Source organism: Aaosphaeria arxii (genome assembly GCF_010015735.1).
Source record: "Aaosphaeria arxii CBS 175.79 unplaced genomic scaffold BU24scaffold_2, whole genome shotgun sequence".
Taxonomy (NCBI): Eukaryota; Fungi; Ascomycota; class Dothideomycetes; order Pleosporales; genus Aaosphaeria; species Aaosphaeria arxii.
The window spans coordinates 1,527,737-1,551,594 of record NW_022983475.1 but is presented as its reverse complement, the minus strand read 5'-3'; the positions used below and the strand labels follow the sequence as shown (position 1 = coordinate 1,551,594).

At 48.3% G+C, this 23,858-nt stretch overlaps 10 protein-coding genes and 1 non-coding gene across 11 annotated transcripts; 4 read left to right on the top strand and 7 right to left on the bottom strand.

Annotated features, from left to right (window-relative positions):
- Window positions 1–228: 228 nt before the first annotated feature.
- On the top strand, window positions 229–2,251 carry BU24DRAFT_111794 (uncharacterized protein). Its single transcript, XM_033520804.1, has 6 exons — window positions 229–749; window positions 804–908; window positions 964–1,136; window positions 1,186–1,302; window positions 1,352–1,503; window positions 1,570–2,251. The coding sequence occupies exons 1-6, from the start codon at window positions 552–554 to the stop codon at window positions 2,088–2,090; spliced, it is 1,266 nt and encodes a 421-aa protein (XP_033387401.1). The 5' UTR covers window positions 229–551; the 3' UTR covers window positions 2,091–2,251.
- A 604-nt stretch (window positions 2,252–2,855) lies between these two features.
- Window positions 2,856–3,805, top strand: BU24DRAFT_111725 (uncharacterized protein). Its single transcript, XM_033520803.1, has 5 exons — window positions 2,856–2,963; window positions 3,029–3,068; window positions 3,134–3,211; window positions 3,271–3,381; window positions 3,457–3,805. Exons 1-5 carry the CDS (start codon window positions 2,958–2,960, stop codon window positions 3,759–3,761), a joined length of 540 nt encoding a protein of 179 aa, XP_033387400.1. The 5' UTR covers window positions 2,856–2,957; the 3' UTR covers window positions 3,762–3,805.
- Window positions 3,806–3,940: 135 nt separating this feature from the next.
- BU24DRAFT_447645 (uncharacterized protein) lies at window positions 3,941–5,734 on the bottom strand. The gene is made up of 2 exons (XM_033530836.1): window positions 5,127–5,734; window positions 3,941–5,076 (listed from the first exon to the last, which is right to left on the bottom strand). Exons 1-2 carry the CDS (start codon window positions 5,629–5,631, stop codon window positions 4,250–4,252), a joined length of 1,332 nt encoding a protein of 443 aa, XP_033387399.1. The 5' UTR covers window positions 5,632–5,734; the 3' UTR covers window positions 3,941–4,249.
- A 310-nt stretch (window positions 5,735–6,044) lies between these two features.
- BU24DRAFT_418655 (Aldo/keto reductase) lies at window positions 6,045–7,478 on the bottom strand. The gene is made up of 3 exons (XM_033527025.1): window positions 7,158–7,478; window positions 6,527–7,101; window positions 6,045–6,473 (listed from the first exon to the last, which is right to left on the bottom strand). The coding sequence occupies exons 1-3, from the start codon at window positions 7,207–7,209 to the stop codon at window positions 6,108–6,110; spliced, it is 993 nt and encodes a 330-aa protein (XP_033387398.1). The 5' UTR covers window positions 7,210–7,478; the 3' UTR covers window positions 6,045–6,107.
- Window positions 7,479–8,412: 934 nt separating this feature from the next.
- BU24DRAFT_476092 (uncharacterized protein) lies at window positions 8,413–9,854 on the bottom strand (the record flags this gene model as incomplete). Its single annotated transcript, XM_033532918.1, has 1 exon — window positions 8,413–9,854. Exon 1 carries the CDS (start codon window positions 9,766–9,768, stop codon window positions 8,413–8,415), a length of 1,356 nt encoding a protein of 451 aa, XP_033387397.1. The 5' UTR covers window positions 9,769–9,854.
- A 159-nt stretch (window positions 9,855–10,013) lies between these two features.
- BU24DRAFT_489094 (alkaline phytoceramidase) lies at window positions 10,014–11,630 on the bottom strand. The gene is made up of 6 exons (XM_033533604.1): window positions 11,458–11,630; window positions 11,380–11,392; window positions 11,268–11,328; window positions 11,056–11,205; window positions 10,595–10,876; window positions 10,014–10,482 (listed from the first exon to the last, which is right to left on the bottom strand). The coding sequence occupies exons 1-6, from the start codon at window positions 11,529–11,531 to the stop codon at window positions 10,181–10,183; spliced, it is 882 nt and encodes a 293-aa protein (XP_033387396.1). The 5' UTR covers window positions 11,532–11,630; the 3' UTR covers window positions 10,014–10,180.
- Window positions 11,631–12,402: 772 nt separating this feature from the next.
- BU24DRAFT_t8 lies at window positions 12,403–12,488 on the bottom strand. Its single transcript has one exon. It is a non-coding gene; the product is annotated as a tRNA-Pro (tRNA).
- Window positions 12,489–12,798: 310 nt separating this feature from the next.
- Window positions 12,799–14,389, bottom strand: BU24DRAFT_489093 (NAD(P)-binding protein). The gene is made up of 3 exons (XM_033533603.1): window positions 13,999–14,389; window positions 13,845–13,939; window positions 12,799–13,452 (listed from the first exon to the last, which is right to left on the bottom strand). Exons 1-3 carry the CDS (start codon window positions 14,296–14,298, stop codon window positions 13,059–13,061), a joined length of 789 nt encoding a protein of 262 aa, XP_033387395.1. The 5' UTR covers window positions 14,299–14,389; the 3' UTR covers window positions 12,799–13,058.
- A 1,329-nt stretch (window positions 14,390–15,718) lies between these two features.
- Window positions 15,719–18,009, top strand: BU24DRAFT_364442 (general substrate transporter). Its single transcript, XM_033524246.1, has 8 exons — window positions 15,719–16,073; window positions 16,132–16,473; window positions 16,526–16,664; window positions 16,715–16,749; window positions 16,798–17,225; window positions 17,278–17,471; window positions 17,526–17,651; window positions 17,702–18,009. Exons 1-8 carry the CDS (start codon window positions 15,952–15,954, stop codon window positions 17,900–17,902), a joined length of 1,587 nt encoding a protein of 528 aa, XP_033387394.1. The 5' UTR covers window positions 15,719–15,951; the 3' UTR covers window positions 17,903–18,009.
- Window positions 18,010–18,537: 528 nt separating this feature from the next.
- Window positions 18,538–20,297, top strand: BU24DRAFT_385858 (uncharacterized protein; the record flags this gene model as incomplete). Its single annotated transcript, XM_033524892.1, has 3 exons — window positions 18,538–19,539; window positions 19,588–20,156; window positions 20,210–20,297. The coding sequence occupies 3 exons, from the start codon at window positions 18,538–18,540 to the stop codon at window positions 20,295–20,297; spliced, it is 1,659 nt and encodes a 552-aa protein (XP_033387393.1).
- A 107-nt stretch (window positions 20,298–20,404) lies between these two features.
- On the bottom strand, window positions 20,405–22,978 carry BU24DRAFT_364436 (major facilitator superfamily). Its single transcript, XM_033524245.1, has 3 exons — window positions 21,171–22,978; window positions 20,997–21,114; window positions 20,405–20,938 (listed from the first exon to the last, which is right to left on the bottom strand). The coding sequence occupies exons 1-3, from the start codon at window positions 22,616–22,618 to the stop codon at window positions 20,702–20,704; spliced, it is 1,803 nt and encodes a 600-aa protein (XP_033387392.1). The 5' UTR covers window positions 22,619–22,978; the 3' UTR covers window positions 20,405–20,701.
- Between the last annotated feature and the right edge of the window lie 880 nt (window positions 22,979–23,858).

Here is a 23,858-nt window from a genome sequence, read left to right as displayed (position 1 = left end):
ACGCGCTTCATTATTTTCATTCAGATTAGCCCGTACTGGAGGGAATTATGAGCAGGAGCTGGGCAAAGTTTCGTTCTATCCTGTGGCGTACTAGTAAGCAAATTGCGCGAGTGCTAGCGTCGCTTCACCCCATGGGGGAAATAATCGACGCTGGCATTGACATAGTTTCCCCTGAACTTTTTCGCAACCGGGTGGACCAACTTCCAAACTGTCTCTGTTAGCCTTGGTGCACTACTACGAATCCTACACTACGCACCCGCGTCCCGTATTGACGGCTCACAATGGCATTAGGAACACTGGAGAGAGTTCCGCATCCAATGAAGACAAAGAAAGCTCGCAGTAATGCAAAAGGATACGCTTACCCCAGCGTTCTCAGGTTATGCTCCCTCTGTGCTCCACTGTTCCTTTTGCATAGGAGTACTTGAATGCGAGAAAGAACCTCTCTGTACCTCATGTAGTCAGGATCATCGCAGAACGTATCTATTGCTGAACCCCTTGTTGTCGGGCCTCTTGTCGTTCTTTGTTCAACTTTCTGCTTCCTCATTGTCCGCATGGAGGCCACGCCAGAGCAGAGGGCCAGTTGGCCGCCGCCCAACTTCGACAATCCTGACAGTCGAGGGGCTTTGGTGACTGGGTTCACTGCGCCGACTATGGCTTTGGCGATCATCTTCACCATGGCTCGGTTCTATGGAAAGGGCATCCTCAGGCAGGCTTTGTGGCTCGATGACTGGATCATGCTTGCGGCTACGGTAAGACGATGGGCAAAGCCAGTTGATCTTTTGCTCGACTGACTGTACGTCTAGATCATATCCATTCCAGTATCGATATTCCCAATGGTTTCTCTCAATTTCGGTTTGGGTCGACACATATGGGATTTGAAGCCAGAATGGGCAGAACCCTACGCTAAGGTGAGCATTTTCAACATGCTTGCTTTGTTCTGATTGTACTGATTACCTTGTGTAGATCGGCTTTATTGCAGATATCTTGTTCCCTATTTCTTGTTCACTAACCAAAGTGTCACTATGTTTGACGTATCTTCGACTCTTCCCTGGCAAGGCCGACAAGATCTTCAACTACACCCTGATGATTTTCGTAACGATCTATACAGTCGTCTGCATCTTTCTCATGCTCTTCCAGTGAGTATAATTGTATGCTTGGGTGAAGTTCGGGCGCTGACCATCATAGATGCACACCCATCCGTGGGTACTGGGACCCCAGCGCCAAACAGTCCTGTATAAACACCCGTGTGACATTAGTTGTCGTCGCCGCGCTGAACAGTCTAAGCGACTTTCTCATTTTCCTGTAAGTAGGCATGAGTAAACATGTGGTGCTCGCACTAATTGAGAGACAGATGGCCTGCGAAACCCCTGTGGAGCCTCCACCTCCCCATGAAGCAGCGCATTAGCCTGATCATGATCTTCGCGGTCGGATGCACGGTCTGCATAGCAGGAATCTGTAGAATGTATTACCTCGAACAATATTTTGACTCCTATGATCTGTTGTGTAAGTACCACAGCAAACTTAGACTACATCATTCTCATCGAGCGGTCGAATCTAACAAAAGGACAGGGGTGGGAGCCATAATCTGGCTGGTAATGTCCGTTGAAATGAACCTCGGAATCATTTGTGGATGCCTCTCTGGAGTCAAGCCCGTCCTCGCCGTCGTTTTCCCTCGTCTCTTCGCTTCGTCGTACAAGTCCAACTCTCGACCCACGTACCCAACCTATGGCCGGACGACAAGACCAGGTGGCGAGAGCTTCGCTTTCCAGCCCCTGACGGACGCTTCCACGAGGACTAAGAAGGGGGAGGTTCACATAGAGGCTTTGAATCCAGAAGACGGTAGACACACCGATCAGAGGAACTATGCGTGGGCGGCTTCGACGGCAGCGGAAGATGTTGATGACAGTCATGTCGTGCCACCTGGACAGATAGCAGTGAACCAGGTAGTCACAATCAGAGAAGAGGAACGAGAAGTCGATGGAAGCTCTCCTACACCTTTGGAGAGGAGCACAAAGGGCGATAATGGAAGTGAAGAGTGGATTATGGAGGAGTTTCCTAACGCGCCGCCACCAGCGAGGACGAAGAATTAAAAATGCTGAAGAAGGACTTCACAATTTCTTTCCATCTTGTATGCGGCTTCAGCGGACCTGGCGTTTGGAGGATCTTTGTTTAAGACATCCTGGGACGGTGATTTGATTTCAAAGGGAGGCTGCTGTTAAAGCGTTGTAATTCATCGAGTATTGTGTCACCACACTGTCAGATACATCCCTCATTTGCACTAGACCATAGACTAGGCTCTCGATCTCTTTAGGTGCTTATAACATTGAATAAATGCCGTGATCCAGTATAGTAATGGTATAGAAACAGGTGTTTAAAGAGTGGACTGCCATGATGATCACAGTTTGAACATTGATGGTCATCTGTAATAAGCGACGGATAAAACGACAGGGCTATGGTTTCCTCCTCCTGGAACCCGGACACCTAAATGATCTCTTGCGGGAACAGCAGTCTTTGCACATATTAAAAGCGAGCACAATAGGAGTCCGATCTGCCACGCCCTTCCCGCCCAATTCAATTTCTTTTGATTTCCCAAGATCCAAATCAGGGAACACGATGCACACCCCTCTTTCCGGATTGCGCGGTCTCACAGTTCGCGCTAATCTACATTGGGAGCATGGAATGACGTCGATTTGATCATATCGATTCCTACGGCCTACGGGTACATCACAGTTCATGCCAGGTACACAAGCCATTCACTTTAACTCCACCGTACTCCACTCCATTACGCTTCCTTACCAGCTTTCCTCACGCGTTTAAATACGTGCTTCGCACCCTCACATTCTTCCTACTTCTTCCACGAACAAATCCTCCGCATATTCCATTCACACACATCACCACAACGCGCCAGCACACTCTGCAAGCTTCAAACGCCCAATTGACAACTCGAAAGATTCACAATGGATGTAAGTTAGGACCCATTGGTAGTAGTCGAATGAAGAGAACGGCGTGCTGACAATGAATTGCGCAGGTCTACTACTTCTACAGCTACGGGTCGGCAGCATGGTTGAGTATGTCCACCTGTCTCAACGCTGGGAACAATCCCAGAGACCATTGCTAACATATGAATTTCCAGCACTACAAGCCGCACCCATGATTATCTCCCCTACTATGATCGTTGCCCTTCTCTCTCCAGAGGTCCGAGAAGCATCGAGTAAGCATCAGCCTTACTTTCACGAACGGTGCACCACAAACTGACATTTGCCCTTCCAGCTCTCGAAGTGTACTTCTCCCGGTCGCTGGGCTTCTCCCTCATAATCATAGGCCTCTTAAGCATTCTACTTACAGGCTCCGTGCCATTATCAAGCCGGTTAACCGAAGAAAGTACGGTTTCCCTTGCACAATCCCCCACTCGCTCCAGAATCCCTCCAGACGATGCTAATTACATCATAACAGCAGCCGGCGCCAGCACCGACGCCACGGACCCCAAAGCTCCGTACGCGCTTCCCACCCTCACAATCACCGCATTCTTCCACGCCGCACTCGCCTTCTACGGATATGCCATGTGGACCGAGACAGGGGTCCTGTCATTCAGTCTCGGAACGATCGGCAGCGGATTCTTCACTGCCGTTGCGCTGTGGTGCGTCCTGTTCGCTAGCTCAGATGGCCGCATCAGCAGGAAGACCGGTGCCGATAAGAGGACGAGCGGGTTTCCTTTCAAGAACGTTGAGGCCGATAAGAGGAAGGGAAAGAAGGCCATCTGAGTAACGAGATAGAATACTACGTTGGTTGCATAGGCGCAACCGGCGCTGCCAGTCAGTGCTCTAGACCTCCAGGTATATACCGAAGGATTAAAGGCATCCGATGGAACGGAAGACAGGGTGCATGGCCGCGACATCAAGCATGCATCGTACGGTCTTGCCGCAATTGCTAGAAGAAGAGGGATTTTCTATTTTCGGATTCGCCCACACCACAGAGCATTCTCGTTGGAAAAATAAATCACTGAATGGGTTATTTGTATTATAGTGTATCCGGCAATGAATTCGCATTACCAAGTCAACTTTCCTTTCCGACCAATTGGGGTATTTGCAGTCCCTCGGAAACCTCTTCCTTTAATAACTCCTTGGACATGATCAAATAAAAAAACAAAACAGTCGCCGGGCGCACGAAATTTGAGCAGTAGAATATTTACGCAGCATGGATCATGCGCGCTCACCAGGTTATATGTCTGGCATGGAATGCTGGGAATTCGCTATGCGGCTACTTCTTCAGTAGACTCCACAGGCTTGGCCACTTCCTGCGTATCCTCCTGGGTTTCCTCTTGTGTACCTTCTTGAATTTCGTCCTGCGTTCCCTCTTGTGTCTCCTCGGGCGCAGGTTCCTCCCTTTCCAGCAGCTTCTCTCTCGTCTTTTCGGCCTCCGTGAGTTTCTGAAGCCAGCCAGCCTCCCTCCACCACGGCAGTCTGCCTTCTTTGGCCTCGACCTTCAGCGTCTTCGCCGCTGATGCGTCCTCGTCGAGATGTTGGAAGCTCTCGGGCTCATCTAGCAACCCAGCATCCATCCGCCTACGCCTCGCATGCGAAAGCGACGCTTCCATGTAATTTTCCATGAGCAGCTCCTTCGCGACCCACTCGTTCTTGCGCTTTTTCTCGAGAAGTTCCACATCGGCGCGCAGTTGCTCGCTCTCGTGTGTTGCCCAGCGAAGTTGTCGGTTAAGGAGGTGGAAGAGTTCTGGCGCAGGGAGGGCAAGTTCACGATCGCTGAAGTTCATGTCTTCGGGGAATTGCACCATCGTTTGTGTGTTGCCGGTCTCTTGCACGTAGACGGCGTTGTTGTGCGCGTACTCGGCGTCCGCGACAATTGCTGCGGCGCTGTTCGCAGCATGGGAAGGGGAAGCTGAGCCTTTGTCGTGTTTGCGAGAGTCGTTGTTCAAAACTAGACGCAGGCGTTGGACTTTGTTGGAGGGGTTTGAGGAATGGTGTTTCGGCACGGGGTCTGATGGCCGTAGGGCTTCGGTTTCGTGGACGGTGCGCATGTGCTTAGCCAAAGCATCAGAACGAGTGAAGGAGCGATCGCATTCTGTTTGGTTGTTAGTTTGGGTCAATCATAATTTCCGAAAACATGCTGACCTGGAAGTGTGCAGTAAAAAGGCTTCTCTCGTGTATGGCTTCGCATGTGAGCTCTAAGGGCGTATCCTGAGGCATGTGGTATGCCCTTGCGACTACAATCGCTCCATTCACAGCTGTATCGTTTTTGTCTTGTTCCGATGTGATCCTCATGGAGGTGATCGACCAGCTTGTCCATGTCGCCTAGATCGCCGGCTTCGCAGCCTTCCCATTTGCAGGCGGACACCTGTTCCTGGCCGTAGTCGTCCTCCGCAGACATCCCCGGATGATGCGGTGATGCAGGTACTGAGCCATCTGTATCCTCTGATATCTCTCCATAATCCTCAATAGGAGGCAGTTGCGGCACAGGAGGATCTGAATGTGCGCGCAGATGGAGTCGCGGCCGTTTGCTAGGACGACCGCTACCATCATGGTCGGGAGTGTGTTCGTAGCTGGCCCGTCGGCCCTTTACATCTTCAGGAAAGTAATCAGACGCGTAGTCCGAGAGATCGCTGTTAGGAGAGTCCATGATCAAAAGATGAAGATGGGCGAGTGTGGATGTTCAAAGGGATAGAGTTGTTTGAAAGCTCCTGGCGCAACGGTGGTTGAACGAGGGAAGTCGCGAAACGGCGTGAGCGAGCGAGGTACGCACAGACTCTGGGAACTAGCTTCCCGCCGTATAATTTGAGTTTCTCAAAGTCAGATTCACTTCTTCACTTATCTTCTCTTCAGCGACACCAATGGGCTCTTCCTCATTGTTGTCGCGCTCCACGAAATGCTTTCTAGGTAAGTAATAGATCTCGCACTCTATTCAAAGCTTCATGATGACGCTATTGAGTTCTGCAATGCCAACGCGTTCCTTGAGGTAACTCATGGAACTGCGAATGCGGATTGCTCATACACTACACTTGATCTGACAATCGTTTCTTTGATTATCAATATGGTTATAATTATCTATTCATATTTACAAAGGCTAACAACGCTTTTTACGATAGATGTCAGCCACTACTGGTCTGAAAGATGCATGCCTTCCGCAGGGTAGCGAGTCCCAATCGGCGGGAACTTGCTCAAGATTTCATCCAGCACAGCCAGATCTTCGTCACTGAGCTTCACCACTTGCGTATTCTCCTCAACACGTTCTGCAGTCGTAGCACCGGGGATAGGAATGATCACGCCATTGCCATTCCTGCCACTCTGAGCCAGCACCCACCCTGTAGCAATCTGTGCCGGCGTGACACCCTTCTGCTCGGCGATTTTCTCGACGGCCTTTGCAAGTTTCAAATTCTCATCGAATACTCCAGGTTGGAAGCGTGGAAAGTGCCTGAGGATTGAGTCTTGGGGAAGGTCATCGAGAGATTTCCATTGGCCAGTCTTTTGATACGTCAGTTTCAAGTTGCCAATTACATGAGGAAGTTGAAACCTACCAAAAATCCTCGACCAAGCGGTGAGTAGGCGATAATAGGGATCCCGAGCTCTCCACAGGTCTGCGCGACACCATTCTCCAATGCTTCGGTTGAGAACAATGAGAACTCAATCTCCACTGCGCAAATTGGATGCACCTTGTGTGCTCTGCGAATCGAGCTGGCGTTCACTTCGGACAAACTAATTCCTCCAATCTTTCCAGCCTTGACGTACTCAGCAATGTAGCTGATTGTGTCCTCGATGGGTATCTTGGGATCCACGCGAGCGCATTCAAAGATGTCAAGAAATTTCTTTCCGTCGAGAACTTTCAAGCACTCGTCGATAGAACGTCTGACGTTTTCCTGGCTGCCATCAGGGTAGTAGTTTGGAGGTTTTCCACCACCCTTGATGGAAATGACAATTTTTTCGGCATCCTCTGGATACTTTGTGAAATATTCATTGAGTAGGTGGAGCGAGTTTCGCTCTGGCGAGCCGTAAAACTCGCCGCCATTCCAAGCAAATGCGCCTTTGGCAACGGCTTTGCGCATAGCTTCAAAAGATTGTTCTTGTGAGGGCGGTTGCGCACGCCAGGTAAGACCTTGATGTCGTCAGTACTGTTAACACGTTCAACACGATCTTGAGCGATGAACATACCCATCATGCCATAACCAATTTCGCCCACTTCCTTGCCGAGTAGCTGAACCATTTTTCAATTGATTGAGATTGACTTGGGTCAAAAAGTTGTTGTAATTGAGAGGTTGAGAGTAGAGTTGCTCTGTGCGTTTATGTAGTCGAAACTGTACCGAGTAGAGTGATGAATGAATCTTCCAATCTTGCATACCCATTTGATCATATATATATGTTCGGCCTTGCAATATCCCTTGACCCTGTTGGCCCCGAGGATAACGGCCTTAAAGTGAAGCACTCACGATGTCCATTCAATGTCTTCCTGTATCGTGTGGCATTAATCGGCAGTACTTTTTGTGTAACTCCGCAAGGCTCCGAGGACAACAACCAATGATGCCACCACTCAACCAAAAGCGCGTTAGTACTAATACGTTAGGGCCAACCCGGAGATGAAAAGTACTTCTCAAGGCCGTTCAGAGCCTCCAGCATATACGTCAACAACGTCGTATCTCCATTCATCTTCACATTGTCCGCTATCTTAAGTCCGCACAGTGATCGTATCATGGAGGCCTTATGTAAAGATGTACGATGTGTCTGGTCCGAAGGAAATAGATTTCTTGCAACAGCCTAGCAATTGTCGCAGGTTGTACGAGGATGGAGACGGGCCACAAACCCGACATTCCCATCAATGATGCCAACAGATTTACTTCGTAATATTTACCGTACAGCTAATCAATGCTCATAACTGATAACAGTTTTTGTACAGCTTTTTTCTCCCTACGCATATTTGCCCTGGTGAGAAAGCTAAAGCTCTGCTTCAATTGGTGCTGTACTCGTATATCTGTTTCAGCCTGAAGTGCATGTCTACTCCACCTTAGCTCCTCGTTTCTTCCTCAAATGCTGATATCAAGAAGTCTGGCATTCATCGGCAATATAGCGTTGACTTCATCATATGTGCGCTTCGGTCTTCAGGTGATAAATGACGGCAGTTCAGGAGCTAGGGATTACAATGTCTGTAGCATCACCGCATCCGTTGAATCATGGCTGTTTTGCATTAATCAACATTGTCACGAAAGATGGTAGGGTATCGAATGCGTTGTTCCTTGCACAAAGCGTCCAATATTCAGCTACTGCGGTATCTCCATGCAATGCCTCCATGGCCGAAACAAGATTCTGACAGAACCTCGACTGATCCATGGCTGTTCGTATCTCGGTAGACATGGAATGAAAATGCTGTGTTGATTGACTGGAAACTTGACACTAATATAGGAGACGAAGAGCATCATGTAAACACCCTCTTCTTGTAGTATGAGAAGATCCAACCACGCATATTATACCTTTCACCATCAAACTTAGTCCACTCTTCCTCCTCCCTCTCGACAAGTTTCGACATCGGCGGATAGGGCACACCGAACAGCTTATGGATCACCTCTGCAACCTCGTACTCCCAGTCTAATAGGGTCCCATTTGCTTTCATAAGCATATCTACCCTTACGAGCAACTTCCAGCAGTAGGCAAGATACTTCTTCAGCTCCGAGGCATTGTCGATGTGAAGAGGGTCAGCGTGAGCATTAAGACGACCTTTAGGAGTGTAGTCTGCGAACTCAAGAATCATTAGGACGATTTCTGTGGGGAGTTTCCGGAAGATTTTGTGAACGACTGGAATGTCGTTTTTGCTAGGGACGTATTTCTGCGGAAATTTCTTGTCAACCAAGTCCCTGAGGGGCACCGTTCCAAAATGATTGAAGTGGTATCTGGGTGTAACAATGTTCCAGGGAATGTACGAAGCATTGTACATCCCGAACGGGACGCCGTAGAACTCGCGGTGCGGGATCTTGTGGGCGCCTTGGTGAGGATAGGTACCTCCGGTCCCGGTGCAAAAAACCAGCATCTGTTGGTATGCTGTTGTTAGGCGGTAGTCGTACACTTCTTGTTCGTATACTTCTAATGGCAACGTTTGTGCGTGTCTTTTAGACTTCTCCTTGAGCATTTGTCTCCGCATTGTAGGGTCGTAGAGCTCTGGCTTGAGATAGAACACGTTCAAACAGACATATGCTAGAAGGGCTGCCTCTTTCAATTGAGAGATGCCCCGGCCGGCTAAGTCGCCATAGCCTCCCATATCCGTCCACATTTTGACAAGATTCACTTGAGGATGAGCCGCGATGCGGAATAGTGGTTCCATTTCCCCATACAAAATCAGCGTTCGGAGCAGCTCATCTGTCTCGTAGAGCTCATCGAAGGGTTGACAACCAGTATCAGTCGAAACATCGATGCACGAATATATCGTCCTGTCCACAAAGGACATGGGATCCCGGCCCTCATATCCCGCCAACGCCAAAAACTGCTTCGTGTATTCCAAAACGACGTTCTGAATTTTGCTCATTATCGCGTCGGAGATTATTATCTCGCCGTTCCATTCTGGTGGGGGACATTCTGCAGGGTATTTCTTTCGTTCTATGGACGAGTATTCGTCCATCACACGCGCGAAGGATTTCGCGAAATACTGGAGCTGCCCTCCTTGGCCAGGTTTACCACGAGGATATAGATTCGTCTTGCGTCCGTAGCTCGCATTCGCATGGACGAATTTGAAGTTGTCAGCGAGGGTTTGCCACGGGAGGGCATACGCTTGGTGTGCCATGATAAACAGCAGAGATATTGGATTCCTTCAAAGAAGATAGAAATGACTATAACACAGGAGGAGATGTATGAGCTCTAGTAAACAATTATATATTATTCTTGACCGCACAGTCATAACAAATTATCAAAGTAGCTAGAATAGGTTCCATCTCGTATTTCATGAATCATCGGGCACGGACGCAAGTTGGGTGCTAGTCTAGACTCTGGCATCCCTCGACAGGACAAAACGAATAGACCAAAGTCTCGCCTCAGTATACTTGCAATTCATTGGACTACCAATCAGATAATCTAATTCTAGTATTCATAATGTATGTCATCGTACAACGACTAACACGGTACAGACACCCTCCAACGCCCGACGATCGATCACACTGTATGCCCTGACCTAATATCCATCTAAGTGAATTGATCACCTATCTCTGCTTCTTGCCAGAGCTTCCGTTCGCATCCTTTGTGCCTTCAATATCCCTCAAGACAGCTCGAACAGGCCAAACAAATCCTTCTTCGATCTTAGAAGTGTTGCCTTCATCGATGGTGACCAGATACTCGGCGAGAGCCATGCCGACATAAGCGCCTATGCCGGTGAAAATGTGCCACCAGCCGTGCAGTTCGAAAATCAAGCCCCAGGGTAGACCAAGACTGCGTTTAAATGCCGTCACGTAGGAGCATAGGTGAAAATCGATGCTCCAGAGGAAGTAGCCGAAGAGGCCGGATGCTAATCAAATTTCAGTGGGCGATCCAAGATAGTTGATCATATCTCAAAGATAGCATGCATCTTCCATGTATGCGAACGAATTGACTGAAGGGAAAGAATTTGATGAACGTACCTGTCCCTAGCGATGCCATGCTTTTGAGTCGCTTCTGAGCTTCGGGATTCTTAACGCGTTCGCGGATAAGCTTTCTAATCTTCTTTCCAGTCATGAAGACCATGACACCAAACACGATCTCGTGGAGTATGATTTCATCAGTCCAGCAATGGTAGACAGAAGCGGGTACAACTACTCCAAGGATAGCGAGTGTGATACCGACGCGTTTGTGAGGAGGAGCATCAAATGTCAAGACTTGGTTGAGGACAGCACCAACGGCAAGAAACATTGACAAGTCGTCACCTAGTATCGAGTTAGTCACAGGATTAAAAGGACAGAGTTGAGCGATCAAGTTAGAGCCAAGGCATAGAACAGTGAAGGCGGTATGATGCCGTTAAAGAGGTGGACTCATAAACCCAGCCTCTTCAATTGCAAATCGAGCAAATACTGAAACAACTATACAAGGTGTGATAACAGCTTACCCATCTGGCTGTGGTATTTGAGCGTGACATGGAACCAGGCTGACAGCAATCCCACTCCTACAAGTCCCCAGTACGGGAACGCTAGGGTAGAAAAGAGACCACCATCTTCACGTGGCCAGACCCTTCGAATTCCATATGCACCATAGATTACTACTAGACGTTAACTCGCTGTTCATGAGAACGGGGATGGTAAGAGTTCATTCATGACGTACCGTATGTTAGGTTGGTAAGTGTATTGATGAACTCTGCCACGTATTCCGTGATCACATAGTCCTTCTCGGTGTCAATACTTCATGCAATCATACGAAAAGGAACCATAAGTACCTCTTCACAGAAACTACAGAGATATTAGTATTTTGAGTTCGTCGGTCAAGTATACAACCGCGGCATTTTCGGACTCACTTGTGATTTGAGTTCGGTGTGCCCCAAGCACCGGAAATAGGGCTTTCCGCGTACGGCCAGCGAAAAAGAGACATTTACACGACCAGTTTCGGATACAGACTTGCTGAACGAGAAGCAGGCAACTAAATTGTGTCAATTGTATCAATATCGATGTAGAGTTGTTCGCTGGAAGTTTGAGGGAGGTGGACCCAAGCTAGGGGAGCTTTGGCCAATCCGGCCAATCAGGCTCAGGAATTTGATCACAATGGTGCTAGGCCTACTAGACTTGCTTACTGGTTTGGTAGCTCGATCCCTCTAGGGTCCGGGAGAAAGAAGTGGCAGATATTGATAAGTTTGGTTTCAATATCCATGAAAATTAATGATTGTTCTTTCACGGCAAGAATTGAACGATTTCTGGCACAAAATGATGCAGTCAAGTGCTCATTCACACAATATCTGAACAGTGAAGATGTACCTAGTTACTGGTTTAGAATTAGCAACTTCCACTGGCAGTAACGACTAGATAAAGATAGCAGACAGATTCGAGGGTAATCTGTCTTTCAATAATCTTTTCACGGCTTGATGATGCCTTCCAGTAGAAGACAGCCCTGAATTTTGAATAATTGAATTCATTCTAACCCCTAACAATCGATACCCTATTGCCCATTCTTCTTGACTTCTTGAATATAACTTTGCTGATGTGTACCAATGCAGAAACACTACGTGTTCACTAAATACACCCATCGTAAATTCAAAAATAATTATTCCCGCACACTGAAATCCTGTGCGCATATAAGAATATTGCCACCAACTAATAGCCAATGTGATACAACTAGGAAAAAAAATGGCATGACCCCTGATCCCGCAAGGGACTGTCTTGCCACAGTAACGATACCATCATACCTTCTAGGAAGACAATCAACTGACTTAACTGACTTCCTAAGCCTGCAAAAAGAGCAAAAAAAGGGGTCTTACCGCGATTCGAACGCGGGGCCTCTCGCAAGCATGCTTAGATACCCTAAGCGAGAATCATACCACTAGACCATAAGACCGTAATCCTTTGATCGTCTTGATGACTTTGATGTTAATTTCCGAAATTGTTAAAACTATATAGAAGCACAAATTTATTTTGCAGAGAGTTCGCAACTCGTCGTGTCTTCGATCTGAAGCGGATAAAAAGGGGCGAGAATGGCCTGTGTGACGCCACCGGCTTAGCGACCGCCTCTAGTCACAATCCTGGCCAGCCGACTGTGCCAGCGTAACAACTCCTACTGTGTACTTGTGGTTGTTGTCTTGCCATACAAATTGTCAAATGAGATGAAGTGAGTGCTCTCCAGTGCATCTTATAATCAAGATAAGTTAAACCCCTAAGCTTCTAATAGGAATTGATAGTCTGGCTGGCTCAACCTTCCTCATATCATATGCCAGCGTCTCCCACAGTATTGGGATTTCCCCTTTTTTTCAATCTTAACGGAGGGTTGCTTGCACGTACTTAATAAGGGATTGCTCTCATGAGCTCTTCAACCTTGGTATCTTTCTACAAGACAACTTCAGAACACTTGCCTCTAATGTTCAGGCTCAGCAACGACTGAGCGAAGTCAATCCTAATATTACATCTGATCTTAAGGGTACCTAAAGTCTCTATTCTCCGTTAATAACTGCTTCAGCGCATCTTGAGGTTTAGTGGGCTCTCTCCCCAGAATCTCGTGCATCAACGGATGGGTTGTACACAACGCTCCGTCGTTGATATCATCCCATATGCCAGCAATGATCTCGAAATGCTGCTGGGACTTGCCACTCGCATCCCGCACAAGGCTTGCACGAATATACTCCTCCCGGGAGACGGATTGAAACTTGATCTGTCGATTGGTGGTCTCATTGATGACATGCACCGTTTCCTGCGCTGTGATGGTCTCCTCCGATGTAAACAGCACAATCTGGTTTTCGTACCCACCACGGACCATGATTCGGGCGGTGGCCTCACCAAGCTCGGTGTTAGGATTGGTTTGCAGGGCACTTAGAAGTTGGCAATTAGCAATAGTGAGATCGAGTCAATTCTATTATCCCCAAATGATAGAGACGAATCGCTGAGGAAACTTATTGTTTCTCAGCCAGTGTTATAGGGAGCATTATGTAATCATACTAAGCTAATCTGGGCCACTCAGGCCTCTAGCCAGTATAGGTGGCAGGAATTGCCCCTTGTTCTAACACTCGGCACGGAGAGTATAGGCTACCTCTCCTTTAGCAGGCAGAATGATATCTGTTTTCTCGGGGGTCCAATCAAGAAATACTGTGAACGCCTCGGTATATACACCCTCCCGAATGGAAGTGTATGTAAGTCCAGACCTGTAATGGTTAGCTTCATCAATAAAATGTTTCAGGGGTTCAGCGGGCTATTGATAACTCACTCTTTGAGAAGCTTCTCAGTGAGCACATGCTCTGCTTGAATGGGGGACCTCGAGTTGTTTTCAAAGCCACCAAAGGCGAGGGATGTATACCAAACCTAGGTACGATTAGCGCATAGATTTCGAACTACAAAGCGTCTGAGACAATGAAGCATACATGCTTCACGCCTGCTTTCTTAGCGGCATTGATTAAGTTGATATGCTGGCCGATTCGCTCTTTGCTGCTGGAACTGAGAAACAGAAGGTTCTCAACATCGCGTAGTCTCGTATCAAGTGATTCAGTGTCATCGTAATCAACGTGACGGAAGGCGATTCCACGGTCCTCAAATATAGCCTTATTCGAAGATTTAGATGATGCAGCAGCGAATTCAGATAAGGGTACGTTTTCGATGAAATGGCCAAGGACGTGCTTCCCAAGGCCTCCGGTTGCGCCTGTAATGAGATACTTCAGCGTCATATTGCCGTAAGAATGACAGAAAATCGGTACACTGCGATACGTTTTGACGCGTACTTAACTTCTCGATACTATTATTTGCACCTTGACATTTTTCGTACCAATAGCGGACGAACGTGTTTGATTTCTAAGCGGGTATTCTCAAAGCTTCAAGTATTACTGATATGACAACAACAGCTACAACAATAGCTAATTACGACTGTTCTTACTATGTATACTACGCGCAATGTATCATAATTACTGCAAAAAGTCACAGCACCAGCTACCATCATTGTAGGTACAACGGAGACTAAAATCCTCCCCGCGTTGCTGAAAGCAAGCGAAACCCCTTCCAATGGCCCCGTCCTTAACTGACCAGATCCGTCAACAGCTCTGGAGCTAAACAATTGTTCAAGATATCTGATGCAGAAGCCATTGTTGGACGAAATTGGACTGAGGTTTGCGCTGATTGATTGCATAAAGGCGCCTTTCCCCTTCCCGCACTGAATGCTGGTGTCGGATATGTTGTACAGATGCCAACAACTCCGTACATTAGCTCCCGTTTGCCCAGACTTCGGTACATCCTGCCCGTGTGCTCACGGCGCTATCGAAGCTTTAATTGATCTTGCTAATTGTTCTCGAAGGTATTCAACACTGCTTCCATGTAATCTCAAGCGCGCAAGTGCTTACTACTGTTGATATCGAACATGGAACTGGACCCGTATGCTTGTGGAGTACTGCTGATTCAACAAGAATCACTAGGGATATTTGATATGAATCCGAATTTTGCAAGCTTCCTATGTGGAGAGGGTGGCATGAATGGGATTCAAGCAACGAGGATCCCAGCGTTGGGTAAGTCAGAGCAACGCTGGGGCCATGGTCTCCTGACTGGCCGAAGGAAAACAGGTAACAAGTAGGAGTAAGAGTCACTATGCAAGCTTCATGTTAAAGAAAACCGGTTGCAAGCTGCAATCGGTTTTCGCGATACCATTGCATCGGATACGAATTTTCACATGCACTTGCAATGAATGAAAGCAGTCCCCAATAAGCACTGCCAATGGGACAGATGGTTTGCTTGTACTGTGTATGTACATTACTACATACTCGATAACTCGGTACGTGGTGCCGAAGCTTTGCCATCTTCAGGTTACCTTTTTTTCACGAGGGATCCCCACCCAATTGTAACGTCAGAAAATAGCGCAAGTCAACATTGCTCTCAAAATGATCCACATCAAGTTGAATGACGAAATATCGCCAGAAGCAAACCAATCACATCGCGAGGAGCTCCACATTGTCAAGAGCCGCGTTCCCCAGGTTTGAATTGCGATTACCCACCAATCAGCTTCAATTTAACCCGACGCCCGACTGGGTGCTACAATGTTGATGTCAGTTCGTGATGATGGATCCTCCGCTTGCAAGCTTTCAGAACCTGGGTTAGTGAATTGCCAGTTATCGGCTTTGTGGGGGCTTGCGCTCATCATCACCCTGTCTGGAAAGTATCGACGTCAATTGATTGAGTTGTACTGGATGGGGCACTCGTAGCATAGTGACCATATCGCGCGGCATGTTTCTTTAGGTTATGTTGCTGATTATATAAAGACACAAGCGGTTCTCAAATACGCGTGTCTCGTAGTAGAACATTTGACCTTCAGTGTTGACTTCAAGGCAACCACCATCATGGTTTCATTACCAAAGATCTATAATGTTTATTTCTTAGCCTGCGTGGCGACGATGGGAGGAATGCTCTTCGGGTTCGATATCTCGTCCATGAGTGCGATTATTGGAACCAATCAATACCGGTACGCTGCGTCGAAGTAGTCCACGATTGGAATAAGATTTCTTCTGATAATTCAATAGGAACTACTTCGATAATCCCAACGGTCTAATTCAAGGAGTCATTGGGTCCTCATTGGCTGCTGGCTCAGTCGTTGGATCCATAATATCTGGCTTTGTATCCGATAAGTTCGGTCGTCGCAAAGCGCTCTTCTTTGCTTGCCTCTGGTGGCTTCTGGGAACCTCTCTGCAGGTTGCTTGCAATGGTCGTTCGATGCTGATCGCAGGCCGTGTGCTCAACGGAGTCACCGTCGGCATCACTTCCTCTCAAGTTCCTGTGTACTTGGCCGAGATCGCGAAACATACCCAGCGTGGCGCCATTCTTGTCATTCAGCAATTGGCCATTGAATGGGGTATTCTCATAATGTACTTGTTCTTCTCGGATGTCTCTTATTCATTGTGTCTAACGTGGGAACAGGTATTTCATTGGCTACGGCTGCAAATTTATTGGCGACGATAATTCCACGGCATCGTTCAGAACAGCTTGGGGAATACAGTTCGTCCCATGCGTTATGTTCATGCTCGGACTTCCATTCCTACCCGAGTCGCCTCGTTGGGTGAGTTTACTAAGCTTCGGCTCTATTTCTAATACTAATCCACGCACCAGTTGGCAGCTCAAGATCGTCCAGAGGAATCTATCCGGTAGGTTACACGCCTTTTTCACTTGCCTATTTATCTCACAGCTTGTAGCATACTTGCCCAAATCCAGGCAAACGGAAACATCGACGACCCCTATGTCATTGCGGAGTATGAGGAGATCATGGCTACTCTGACTGCAGAGCGTGAAGCTCCGAAAGGTTGGAGGAAGTTCGTTTACAACGGCATGTGGCGCAGAACACTGGCTGGTTTCAGTGTTCAGGCCTGGCAGCAACTGAGTGGTGCCAACATCATGACGTACTACGTTGTTTTCATTTTCTACATGGCCGGACTCGAGGGCGACGTTAACTTGATCTCCGCGGGAGTTCAGTATGCCCTATTCATCATCTTCTCCAGCATCATGTTCTTCTTTGTCGACAAGATCGGCCGACGGACTCTACTTTTCTGGGGAGCTGTTACCATGGCCTTCTGTCACTTCGTTGTTGGTGGTGTTTTGGGCTTCCACTATGAATACGTTCCTGGTATGATTGTCTTCCTCTGTTGAGGATTGGACTAGGCTAACACAGTTTACAGAGGGTGTTGCAGGAGACACAAACGTCGTGATGAGGGTCTCAGGCGCGGCGTCTCACACTGTCATCGCATTCTCTTATCTACTCATTATCATCTATGCCATGACTCTGGCGCCTATTTGCTGGGTCTACGCTGCCGAAGTCTGGTCCTTGGGAACTCGTGCACATGGCATGGGTATTGCTGCGATTGGCAATTGGGTATTGTTGAACCTAGCACACACCAATTGATTCATTGATCTAACAAGACAACAGATTTTCAATTTCGCCATTGGAATTTTCATCCCTCCAGCGTTCCTCAACATTCGATGGAGGGTATTCATCGTCTTCGGTACTCTTTGCTTGGCTGGCGCAATCCAGTTCTGGTTCACATACCCTGAGGTAAGATTCCTAGTCTCCCCGATGAGAATTAATCGCTAATAATTTATCAGACATGCGGAAAGACCCTGGAAGAGATTGAAGTCTTGTTTAGTCCTGATGGACCACGCCCTTGGAAGACCAAGAAGGGCCATTCGAGGCTCGAAGATGAGGTAGTTGCCGTCTCCCACGCGCAAGTCGATGATGAGAAATTGAAGAAGAGAACTAGCGGCGAAGGTGTTATTGCACAGGAGAATATTTCAGAGAAGGTTTGATGTGCTCAGAAGCTTGAAGTAATCCAAGTTTGATGATTGGTGTGTTGTCGACTATGTTTGCACGAGCAGAGGCTATACAATTCCAAGTATGTGATAGCAGATAATGGGCGTAAAACATATTGACAGTACTTCAAAAACAATGAATTGGCAAATAAACCATATACTCATTTTTTGTTCTAGCTATCATCTCTAATTACCCCAAAAGAATTAGTTTCATTGAACCATGTAATGCGCACGCATTTGGCGTTGCAAGCCGAGGTCAATATTCTCCGTTTCGGCGTAATTATATGGCGATCATCTTGAAAAGTCTCCCCGATCCCCACACTATGCAGCTCCGCAATAAGAGTGCCTACATAGTTGCGGAGAAAATGCTTTTAATGTGTCCCAAGCCCGCCGCTATTGCCTAGGGTTCCCTTATCGTAACCGTCTATAACTTCGGAGCCAATGACCTTGATAATGCAGAGTCGCAAGCAAGGTTTTGATCGTCATTTTTTTATGATCTAATCTGTAGGTTGACTTATTTAATAGGACGTTGTTTCTCGACGCTCTTGTTTGAAGACGCATTGTTTCTCGATGTCCTAATTTGAAAACACACAAAGGCCATCCTCTCGTTTTACGTGATACCGTTGTTTACAATGTGCAGGTACTCCAACTTAGGGCTGCTATGGTTCGCCCTCCAAGGTTGCGTACTCGGCGCCCCGAGCACGCATCGGAAGCGCGACAACACCACCGAAGATTACTCGCGCAACCTATTGGAAGAGTCAATGAATTGGCTTGATATGTTCTACGACGAATCAGCCGGATACCTCTACAGCCTCGACTCGTCAGCCCTGACACACGAGACACGAGCCAGTGCCTGGTACTCCGCCGGGTTACTCGCAAGAAATGCCGGCGACGACGCAGAGCAAGCATCCAAGATCATCAGTAACATCATCGAGGGCCAAAGATGGCAGTTCAGCAACGTCAGCGAGCAATGGTACGGCGATTACCAGGTCTACCCCGAGGAGCCTACAGTCGGCACAGCCCAGTATCCCGCGAAGATCTATAATTCCTGGGACCCGAATTGGCGTGGGTTCGTGGGGACTACGTTTGTGCTTATTCTTGAAGAGTTCAAGGATCTCCTGTCGCCCGAACTTGAAGCACTCATGGTCGAGAGTCTTAAAAATACGACGATCGGCGACAGCTACCGTGTCGGAGGCGTGGACGATGACAATTTGTACCCGGCATATAGCAATCCGTTCATCATGCGTGCTTTCGTTAGTGGTTGGGTCGGTCGTCGTATAAGCGACGCCAACATGACGGCAGCGGGCGAGCACGACGCGAAACAGATCGTGGAGCTCTTCAATCGCGCGAATACGTTGTCTGAGTTCAATTCTGGAACGTATGCGGGCGTATCTTTGTACGCGCTTACGTTGTGGGCGAAGTATATGCCAGAGTCGTCGATCATGGGACAGAACGGTGGTCGTATGATCAAAGAGACCTGGAATAGTCTGGGTAGTCTTTACAATGCTAACTTGAAGAATGTGGCTGGTCCCTGGGATAGAGCTTATGGTTTCGATATGCAGAGGTATCTCAGCATCCTCGCACTACAGATCTGGACTTTGGTAGGAAAGGAAAATGCTCCTGTCAACTCTAAGGTATGTTGATCACTCAAGAAATCCACACGTCCTTCTGACATATTAAAGCCATACGTTATGGGCCACAAAAACGACTTTGCCATCGGCCCACTCATCGCAATCCTAGCACCCTTCCATAACGAACTGGTCTCGAATTCGACCGTATCCTCCCTACTCGACTTCCCCGGCACTCACAACGTCACAACCTCTGCATTCTCTCCGCCATACGACACATACCCCCGCAACATCTCAACCTGGCTATCTCCCAACTTCACCATCGGCGCTGTCACCTTTTCCGAAAATGTCATCGGTGGCCCGTCGATCAACCCCAAGCAGTTCAACCCTGCGGTCGTGCAGTGGGCGAGAAAGGACGGCACTGTGGGATTCATCACTCTGTATGCGCAGGTTCCGGCGCTGGAAGGGAAAGTCGAACCGAATTCATTGGAACTCACGTATCCTAAGGGGAATAGCAGTAGCACGTTTGTGTTCCTCGTTGGGACTAATTCCAAGGATGGAAAGAGGGATGTTAGTAGCTGGGATGATGTTGAGGGCTTGGAAGTTGTGGTTGATGGAACTGTCGATCCGGAGTACGAGGTGACTTTCAATGGGCTTGTAGGTGGTGCGGGAGATGTGATCAAGTAAGTCTGCAATAAACCACCTGAGTAGTTGGGCGACAGCTAATTATATGCAGCGAGTTTGAGTTCTGGAACTTCACCTACTCGATGCCGCAGAACAGCGAAGAGAAGCCGAGTATCCGCCTTCATCTTGAACTCTCTTAAACATGATGGATGCTTCAGTCGCCCGGATACATTGTTTAGAAAAAGAAGACACATCACAGAAAAACTCAAGATTCAACTTCACATGTTATGATAAATCATGTCTGCTTGCTTTATTGATTTTGAATTACTAATTAGGACTACTATGTTTGGTATATGTATATACTAAAAATATACCCATCGTGTAAGATGGTGTTGGTATCATTCGAAGGAAAAAAACCCAAATTCGCTGCACTTTTTTTTGTTGTGTGAAAAGACTCCCTTCATCCCCTGGTTTCATCCACGCTCCTTCTTAGAAAGGGGGGGACTCACTTCGCCAACGCGACGGACCGAACGATGGGGGATGTACAAAACCCAAAATCCAGAACCAAGACTACATGGAAACGATTTACACGGACGTTTATTTACTACTCAGCAGCGCCGATGGGCTTAGGCGTCGGCGCAAACTTGCTCTTCTCCCTGATCTTCGCGCCGCGGAGGTAGAACCACACAGGCACGGGGACGAGCACAGCGGCGATGCATCCGAGCAGCGTGGCTGCCCACTGAATGCCCATGCCCGTGAACATCTGCTGGGCAAAGAGGGGGAAGGCGGCGCCGCAGAGGGAGCGGAGGAAGGTGTTTGCTGCGATGGCGGAGGCGGCGAACTGTAGTGGAGGCGGTCAGTTGTTTGTCTGTGAATTACTGAAGGGGAGGAGGGCTTACCATGAGGTATGCGTCGACGAGGTAGTTGAGGGCTTGAAGGAAGATGCTAAGAAGACCGAAGCCGATTAGGATTCCTGAGAGGGTGGGGACGATCCAGTGGATGTTGGGGTTGTAACCACTATAGAATAGATTAGTCAATATTTTTGGGGTTGGTGGGAAAGCGAGATAACTTACGTCCATCCGAACCAGAAGATGCCGACAGCGAAGCAGGCACCGCCCGCGATCACCTCTGGGAGACGCCATTCGGGAATGGGCTGGTTGTTGTTGGCCGCGAGTTTCTTTTGGTACGACGGTTGGCGGATGAAGATCAAGGTTCCGGCAAGGAGCTGTCCAGTGATCATGCCGAAGAAGGGGAGACCACCGACGCCAGGATTCATGCGGTGCACGCCCTGGAAGACGAGTGGGTAGGCGGTCAAGAAGAGGTAGAGAAGGCCGTAGATGAAGGCCATATAAATGGAGAGTAGCAGGACGATGGGTTCGGACACGAGCATGCGGAGCGGTCTGCTGAAATTCTTCTGGAGCAACTCGCGGAAGTCGATTTCGATTTCTTCTTGTTTGGCGTGAATGCCCCAGTTCTTGGTTCGGCGGCGCAGCTCGGCGGCTTTGGCAACGAGGATTTCAGGCGGATACGATTCGTTAATGAAGAAGAGGTTGAGGCCAAAGGCAGTGAATCCCATGATGGCGATGATATACTCCGTCCAGCGCCATCCAAGGTCAGATATGATGATAAAGCCGCCAACGAAAGGAGCAAGGAGTGGGCCTGTGAAGACGGTCATGGAGAAGATGGTGATGGCCATTCCACGGGTCCGGTTGTCGAACATGTCGGAGAAGACGGCGGCGACACAAGTCAAAGGACATGCGCCGAAGAAACCTGAGAAGAACCTGCAGATCAGAATTGTCTGTAGGTCTTTTCCTGTCGCAACTGCAATACTGAAGACGGAGAATCCAAAGGATGCAATCACCAATGGCAATCTTCGACCCTTCAGCTCAGAAAACGGCGCCCAAAAGATTGGTCCAGTCGCAAAACCAAGAACGTAGAGACTGGTTCCCAAGACTCCAACGGTAGTGCCAACGCCATAATCTCTGGCGACGACACGAGTGGCGGCAGAAAAGATGGAAGAGCCGAATGCAGAGGTGAGGGTGGTAAATCCAAGAATAGCAGCTGTTATAAGCTTCTTTCGCAATGACCAGTTTTGTGCGTGCAACGGATCATTAGGTCCGTCGAATTCGACAACGTATTCCTCTCTCTCAGGCAAAGGCGGGGGAAATGGCTTTCCAGCGCCAAAGGCAGGCAGTGGCTTCTTCGATTTGCGGCTGGACAGTGTTGAGCCGACTGTCTGGCTGTGTTGGGATCGCGCAGTCTGTATGCGACTCAAGGCGGTTGGGTGGCGCTCAAGATCGACCACTTCGTCGCGTTGTGTTGGCAGCCGGGAGACGGTGTCGCCGCGCTCTAATTCTGATGCACCTGAGGACGAAGAGGAAGAGGATGATGTGGATCCAGTTTCGGTTCGTACAATTTCTTCCTGGTGGTGGTCTCCCTTCTCTGGATCGTTTGTTTGGGGGAAATGGTCACGGCGCGCGTCCTCCTCTGCGCCCGAGACGTATTTGTCGACGGGGTCCATGTCGAAGAATGGACTATGTGGAAGAGTTAGGGAGCAGATCAAGTCAAGTCAATGATGGGAGTTGAAAAATGAAAAATAACAATTGAGTGTCCCCTAAAGAGTTTTTATTGAAAGGAGAATATATCCCTGTTGATTGACCTTCGCGTCTTCGCCTTTTTTAATTCCGATGGGGTCAACGGAGACAACGCTTGGACGCGGCTTTGGGATTGGGATTGGGATGGAATAAAGCGAAGGTGAGACGGAGGTAACAGAGCGTCGCAGTGGTCGGCCGAGGGACGAGATTCCTTTGATAATCGACACGCATGCGCCTTGGAAACAGGCACAGGGTATTTACAAGCAAATATGTACAGCCAAGTTGGATATTTCTTTTGATAATGTTGAGCGAAAGGGTTTTTTCTCATTTTCTAGAAACGCCTCGCAGGATCTGCCGGTGACGGTGACGTAGGAGGAAACAATAGCGTCGCATCGTATACAAGCTTTTTCCATTTTGAAGATCCTCGGCACGCCCCTTTCCACTTCGGCACAACAATTCACAAACTAACGGCCTAATGTATTGTACATAACTAATACCTTAACTAACTACGCGTGGTCATGACTAATTGCAATGCAGACGAAAATCATGAGATCTATTTCTAGAATTAGAGTTCTTCCAGAGATCTGTCCTGGACCCCGAACATTCGTATTTCCAGATCTGCTACCGGTATTCTCGGTCTCGGTACACTGGAGCGGACCGTCGCGTGTTCAGCGGACGCTCACTTCTAACTATTGACCATGACTCTACTACAAACAGTGGAAGTAGGAGGCGACCCTCCGATCAGCACCAAATCAGTCCCCCAATCCACGTTTCCTTGTTTAGTTTAGAGTACAAGTTTTATTGCATTTGGTTCCAGCTGTGGATTGAGACATCATCACCCCTTCTGGTCCCTCAAACTAAAACCGTGCGTCAGCTCTGCATCTACGAACAAAGAAAACCCCAGTCGCCGATGTGACAGAAACCTGTTTCCACCGAAACCAATCGACTCAACTTCTTCAAATTGGAGGAGCACGATCCTCTTGCGGTATCATTTGAAATTGGCACACTGATTCACACACGCAAGTTCCCTTGTCGGCGGCTCCCCACCGATCACACTCTGTGAAAGACGGAATGGCTCATATGAGACATCATAGCTCCTGTGGTGACAGCTCGTCAGCTTGACAGGTCGTGCAGCAGTCACAATGTTCTCATGTCCAAGTTAAGGAT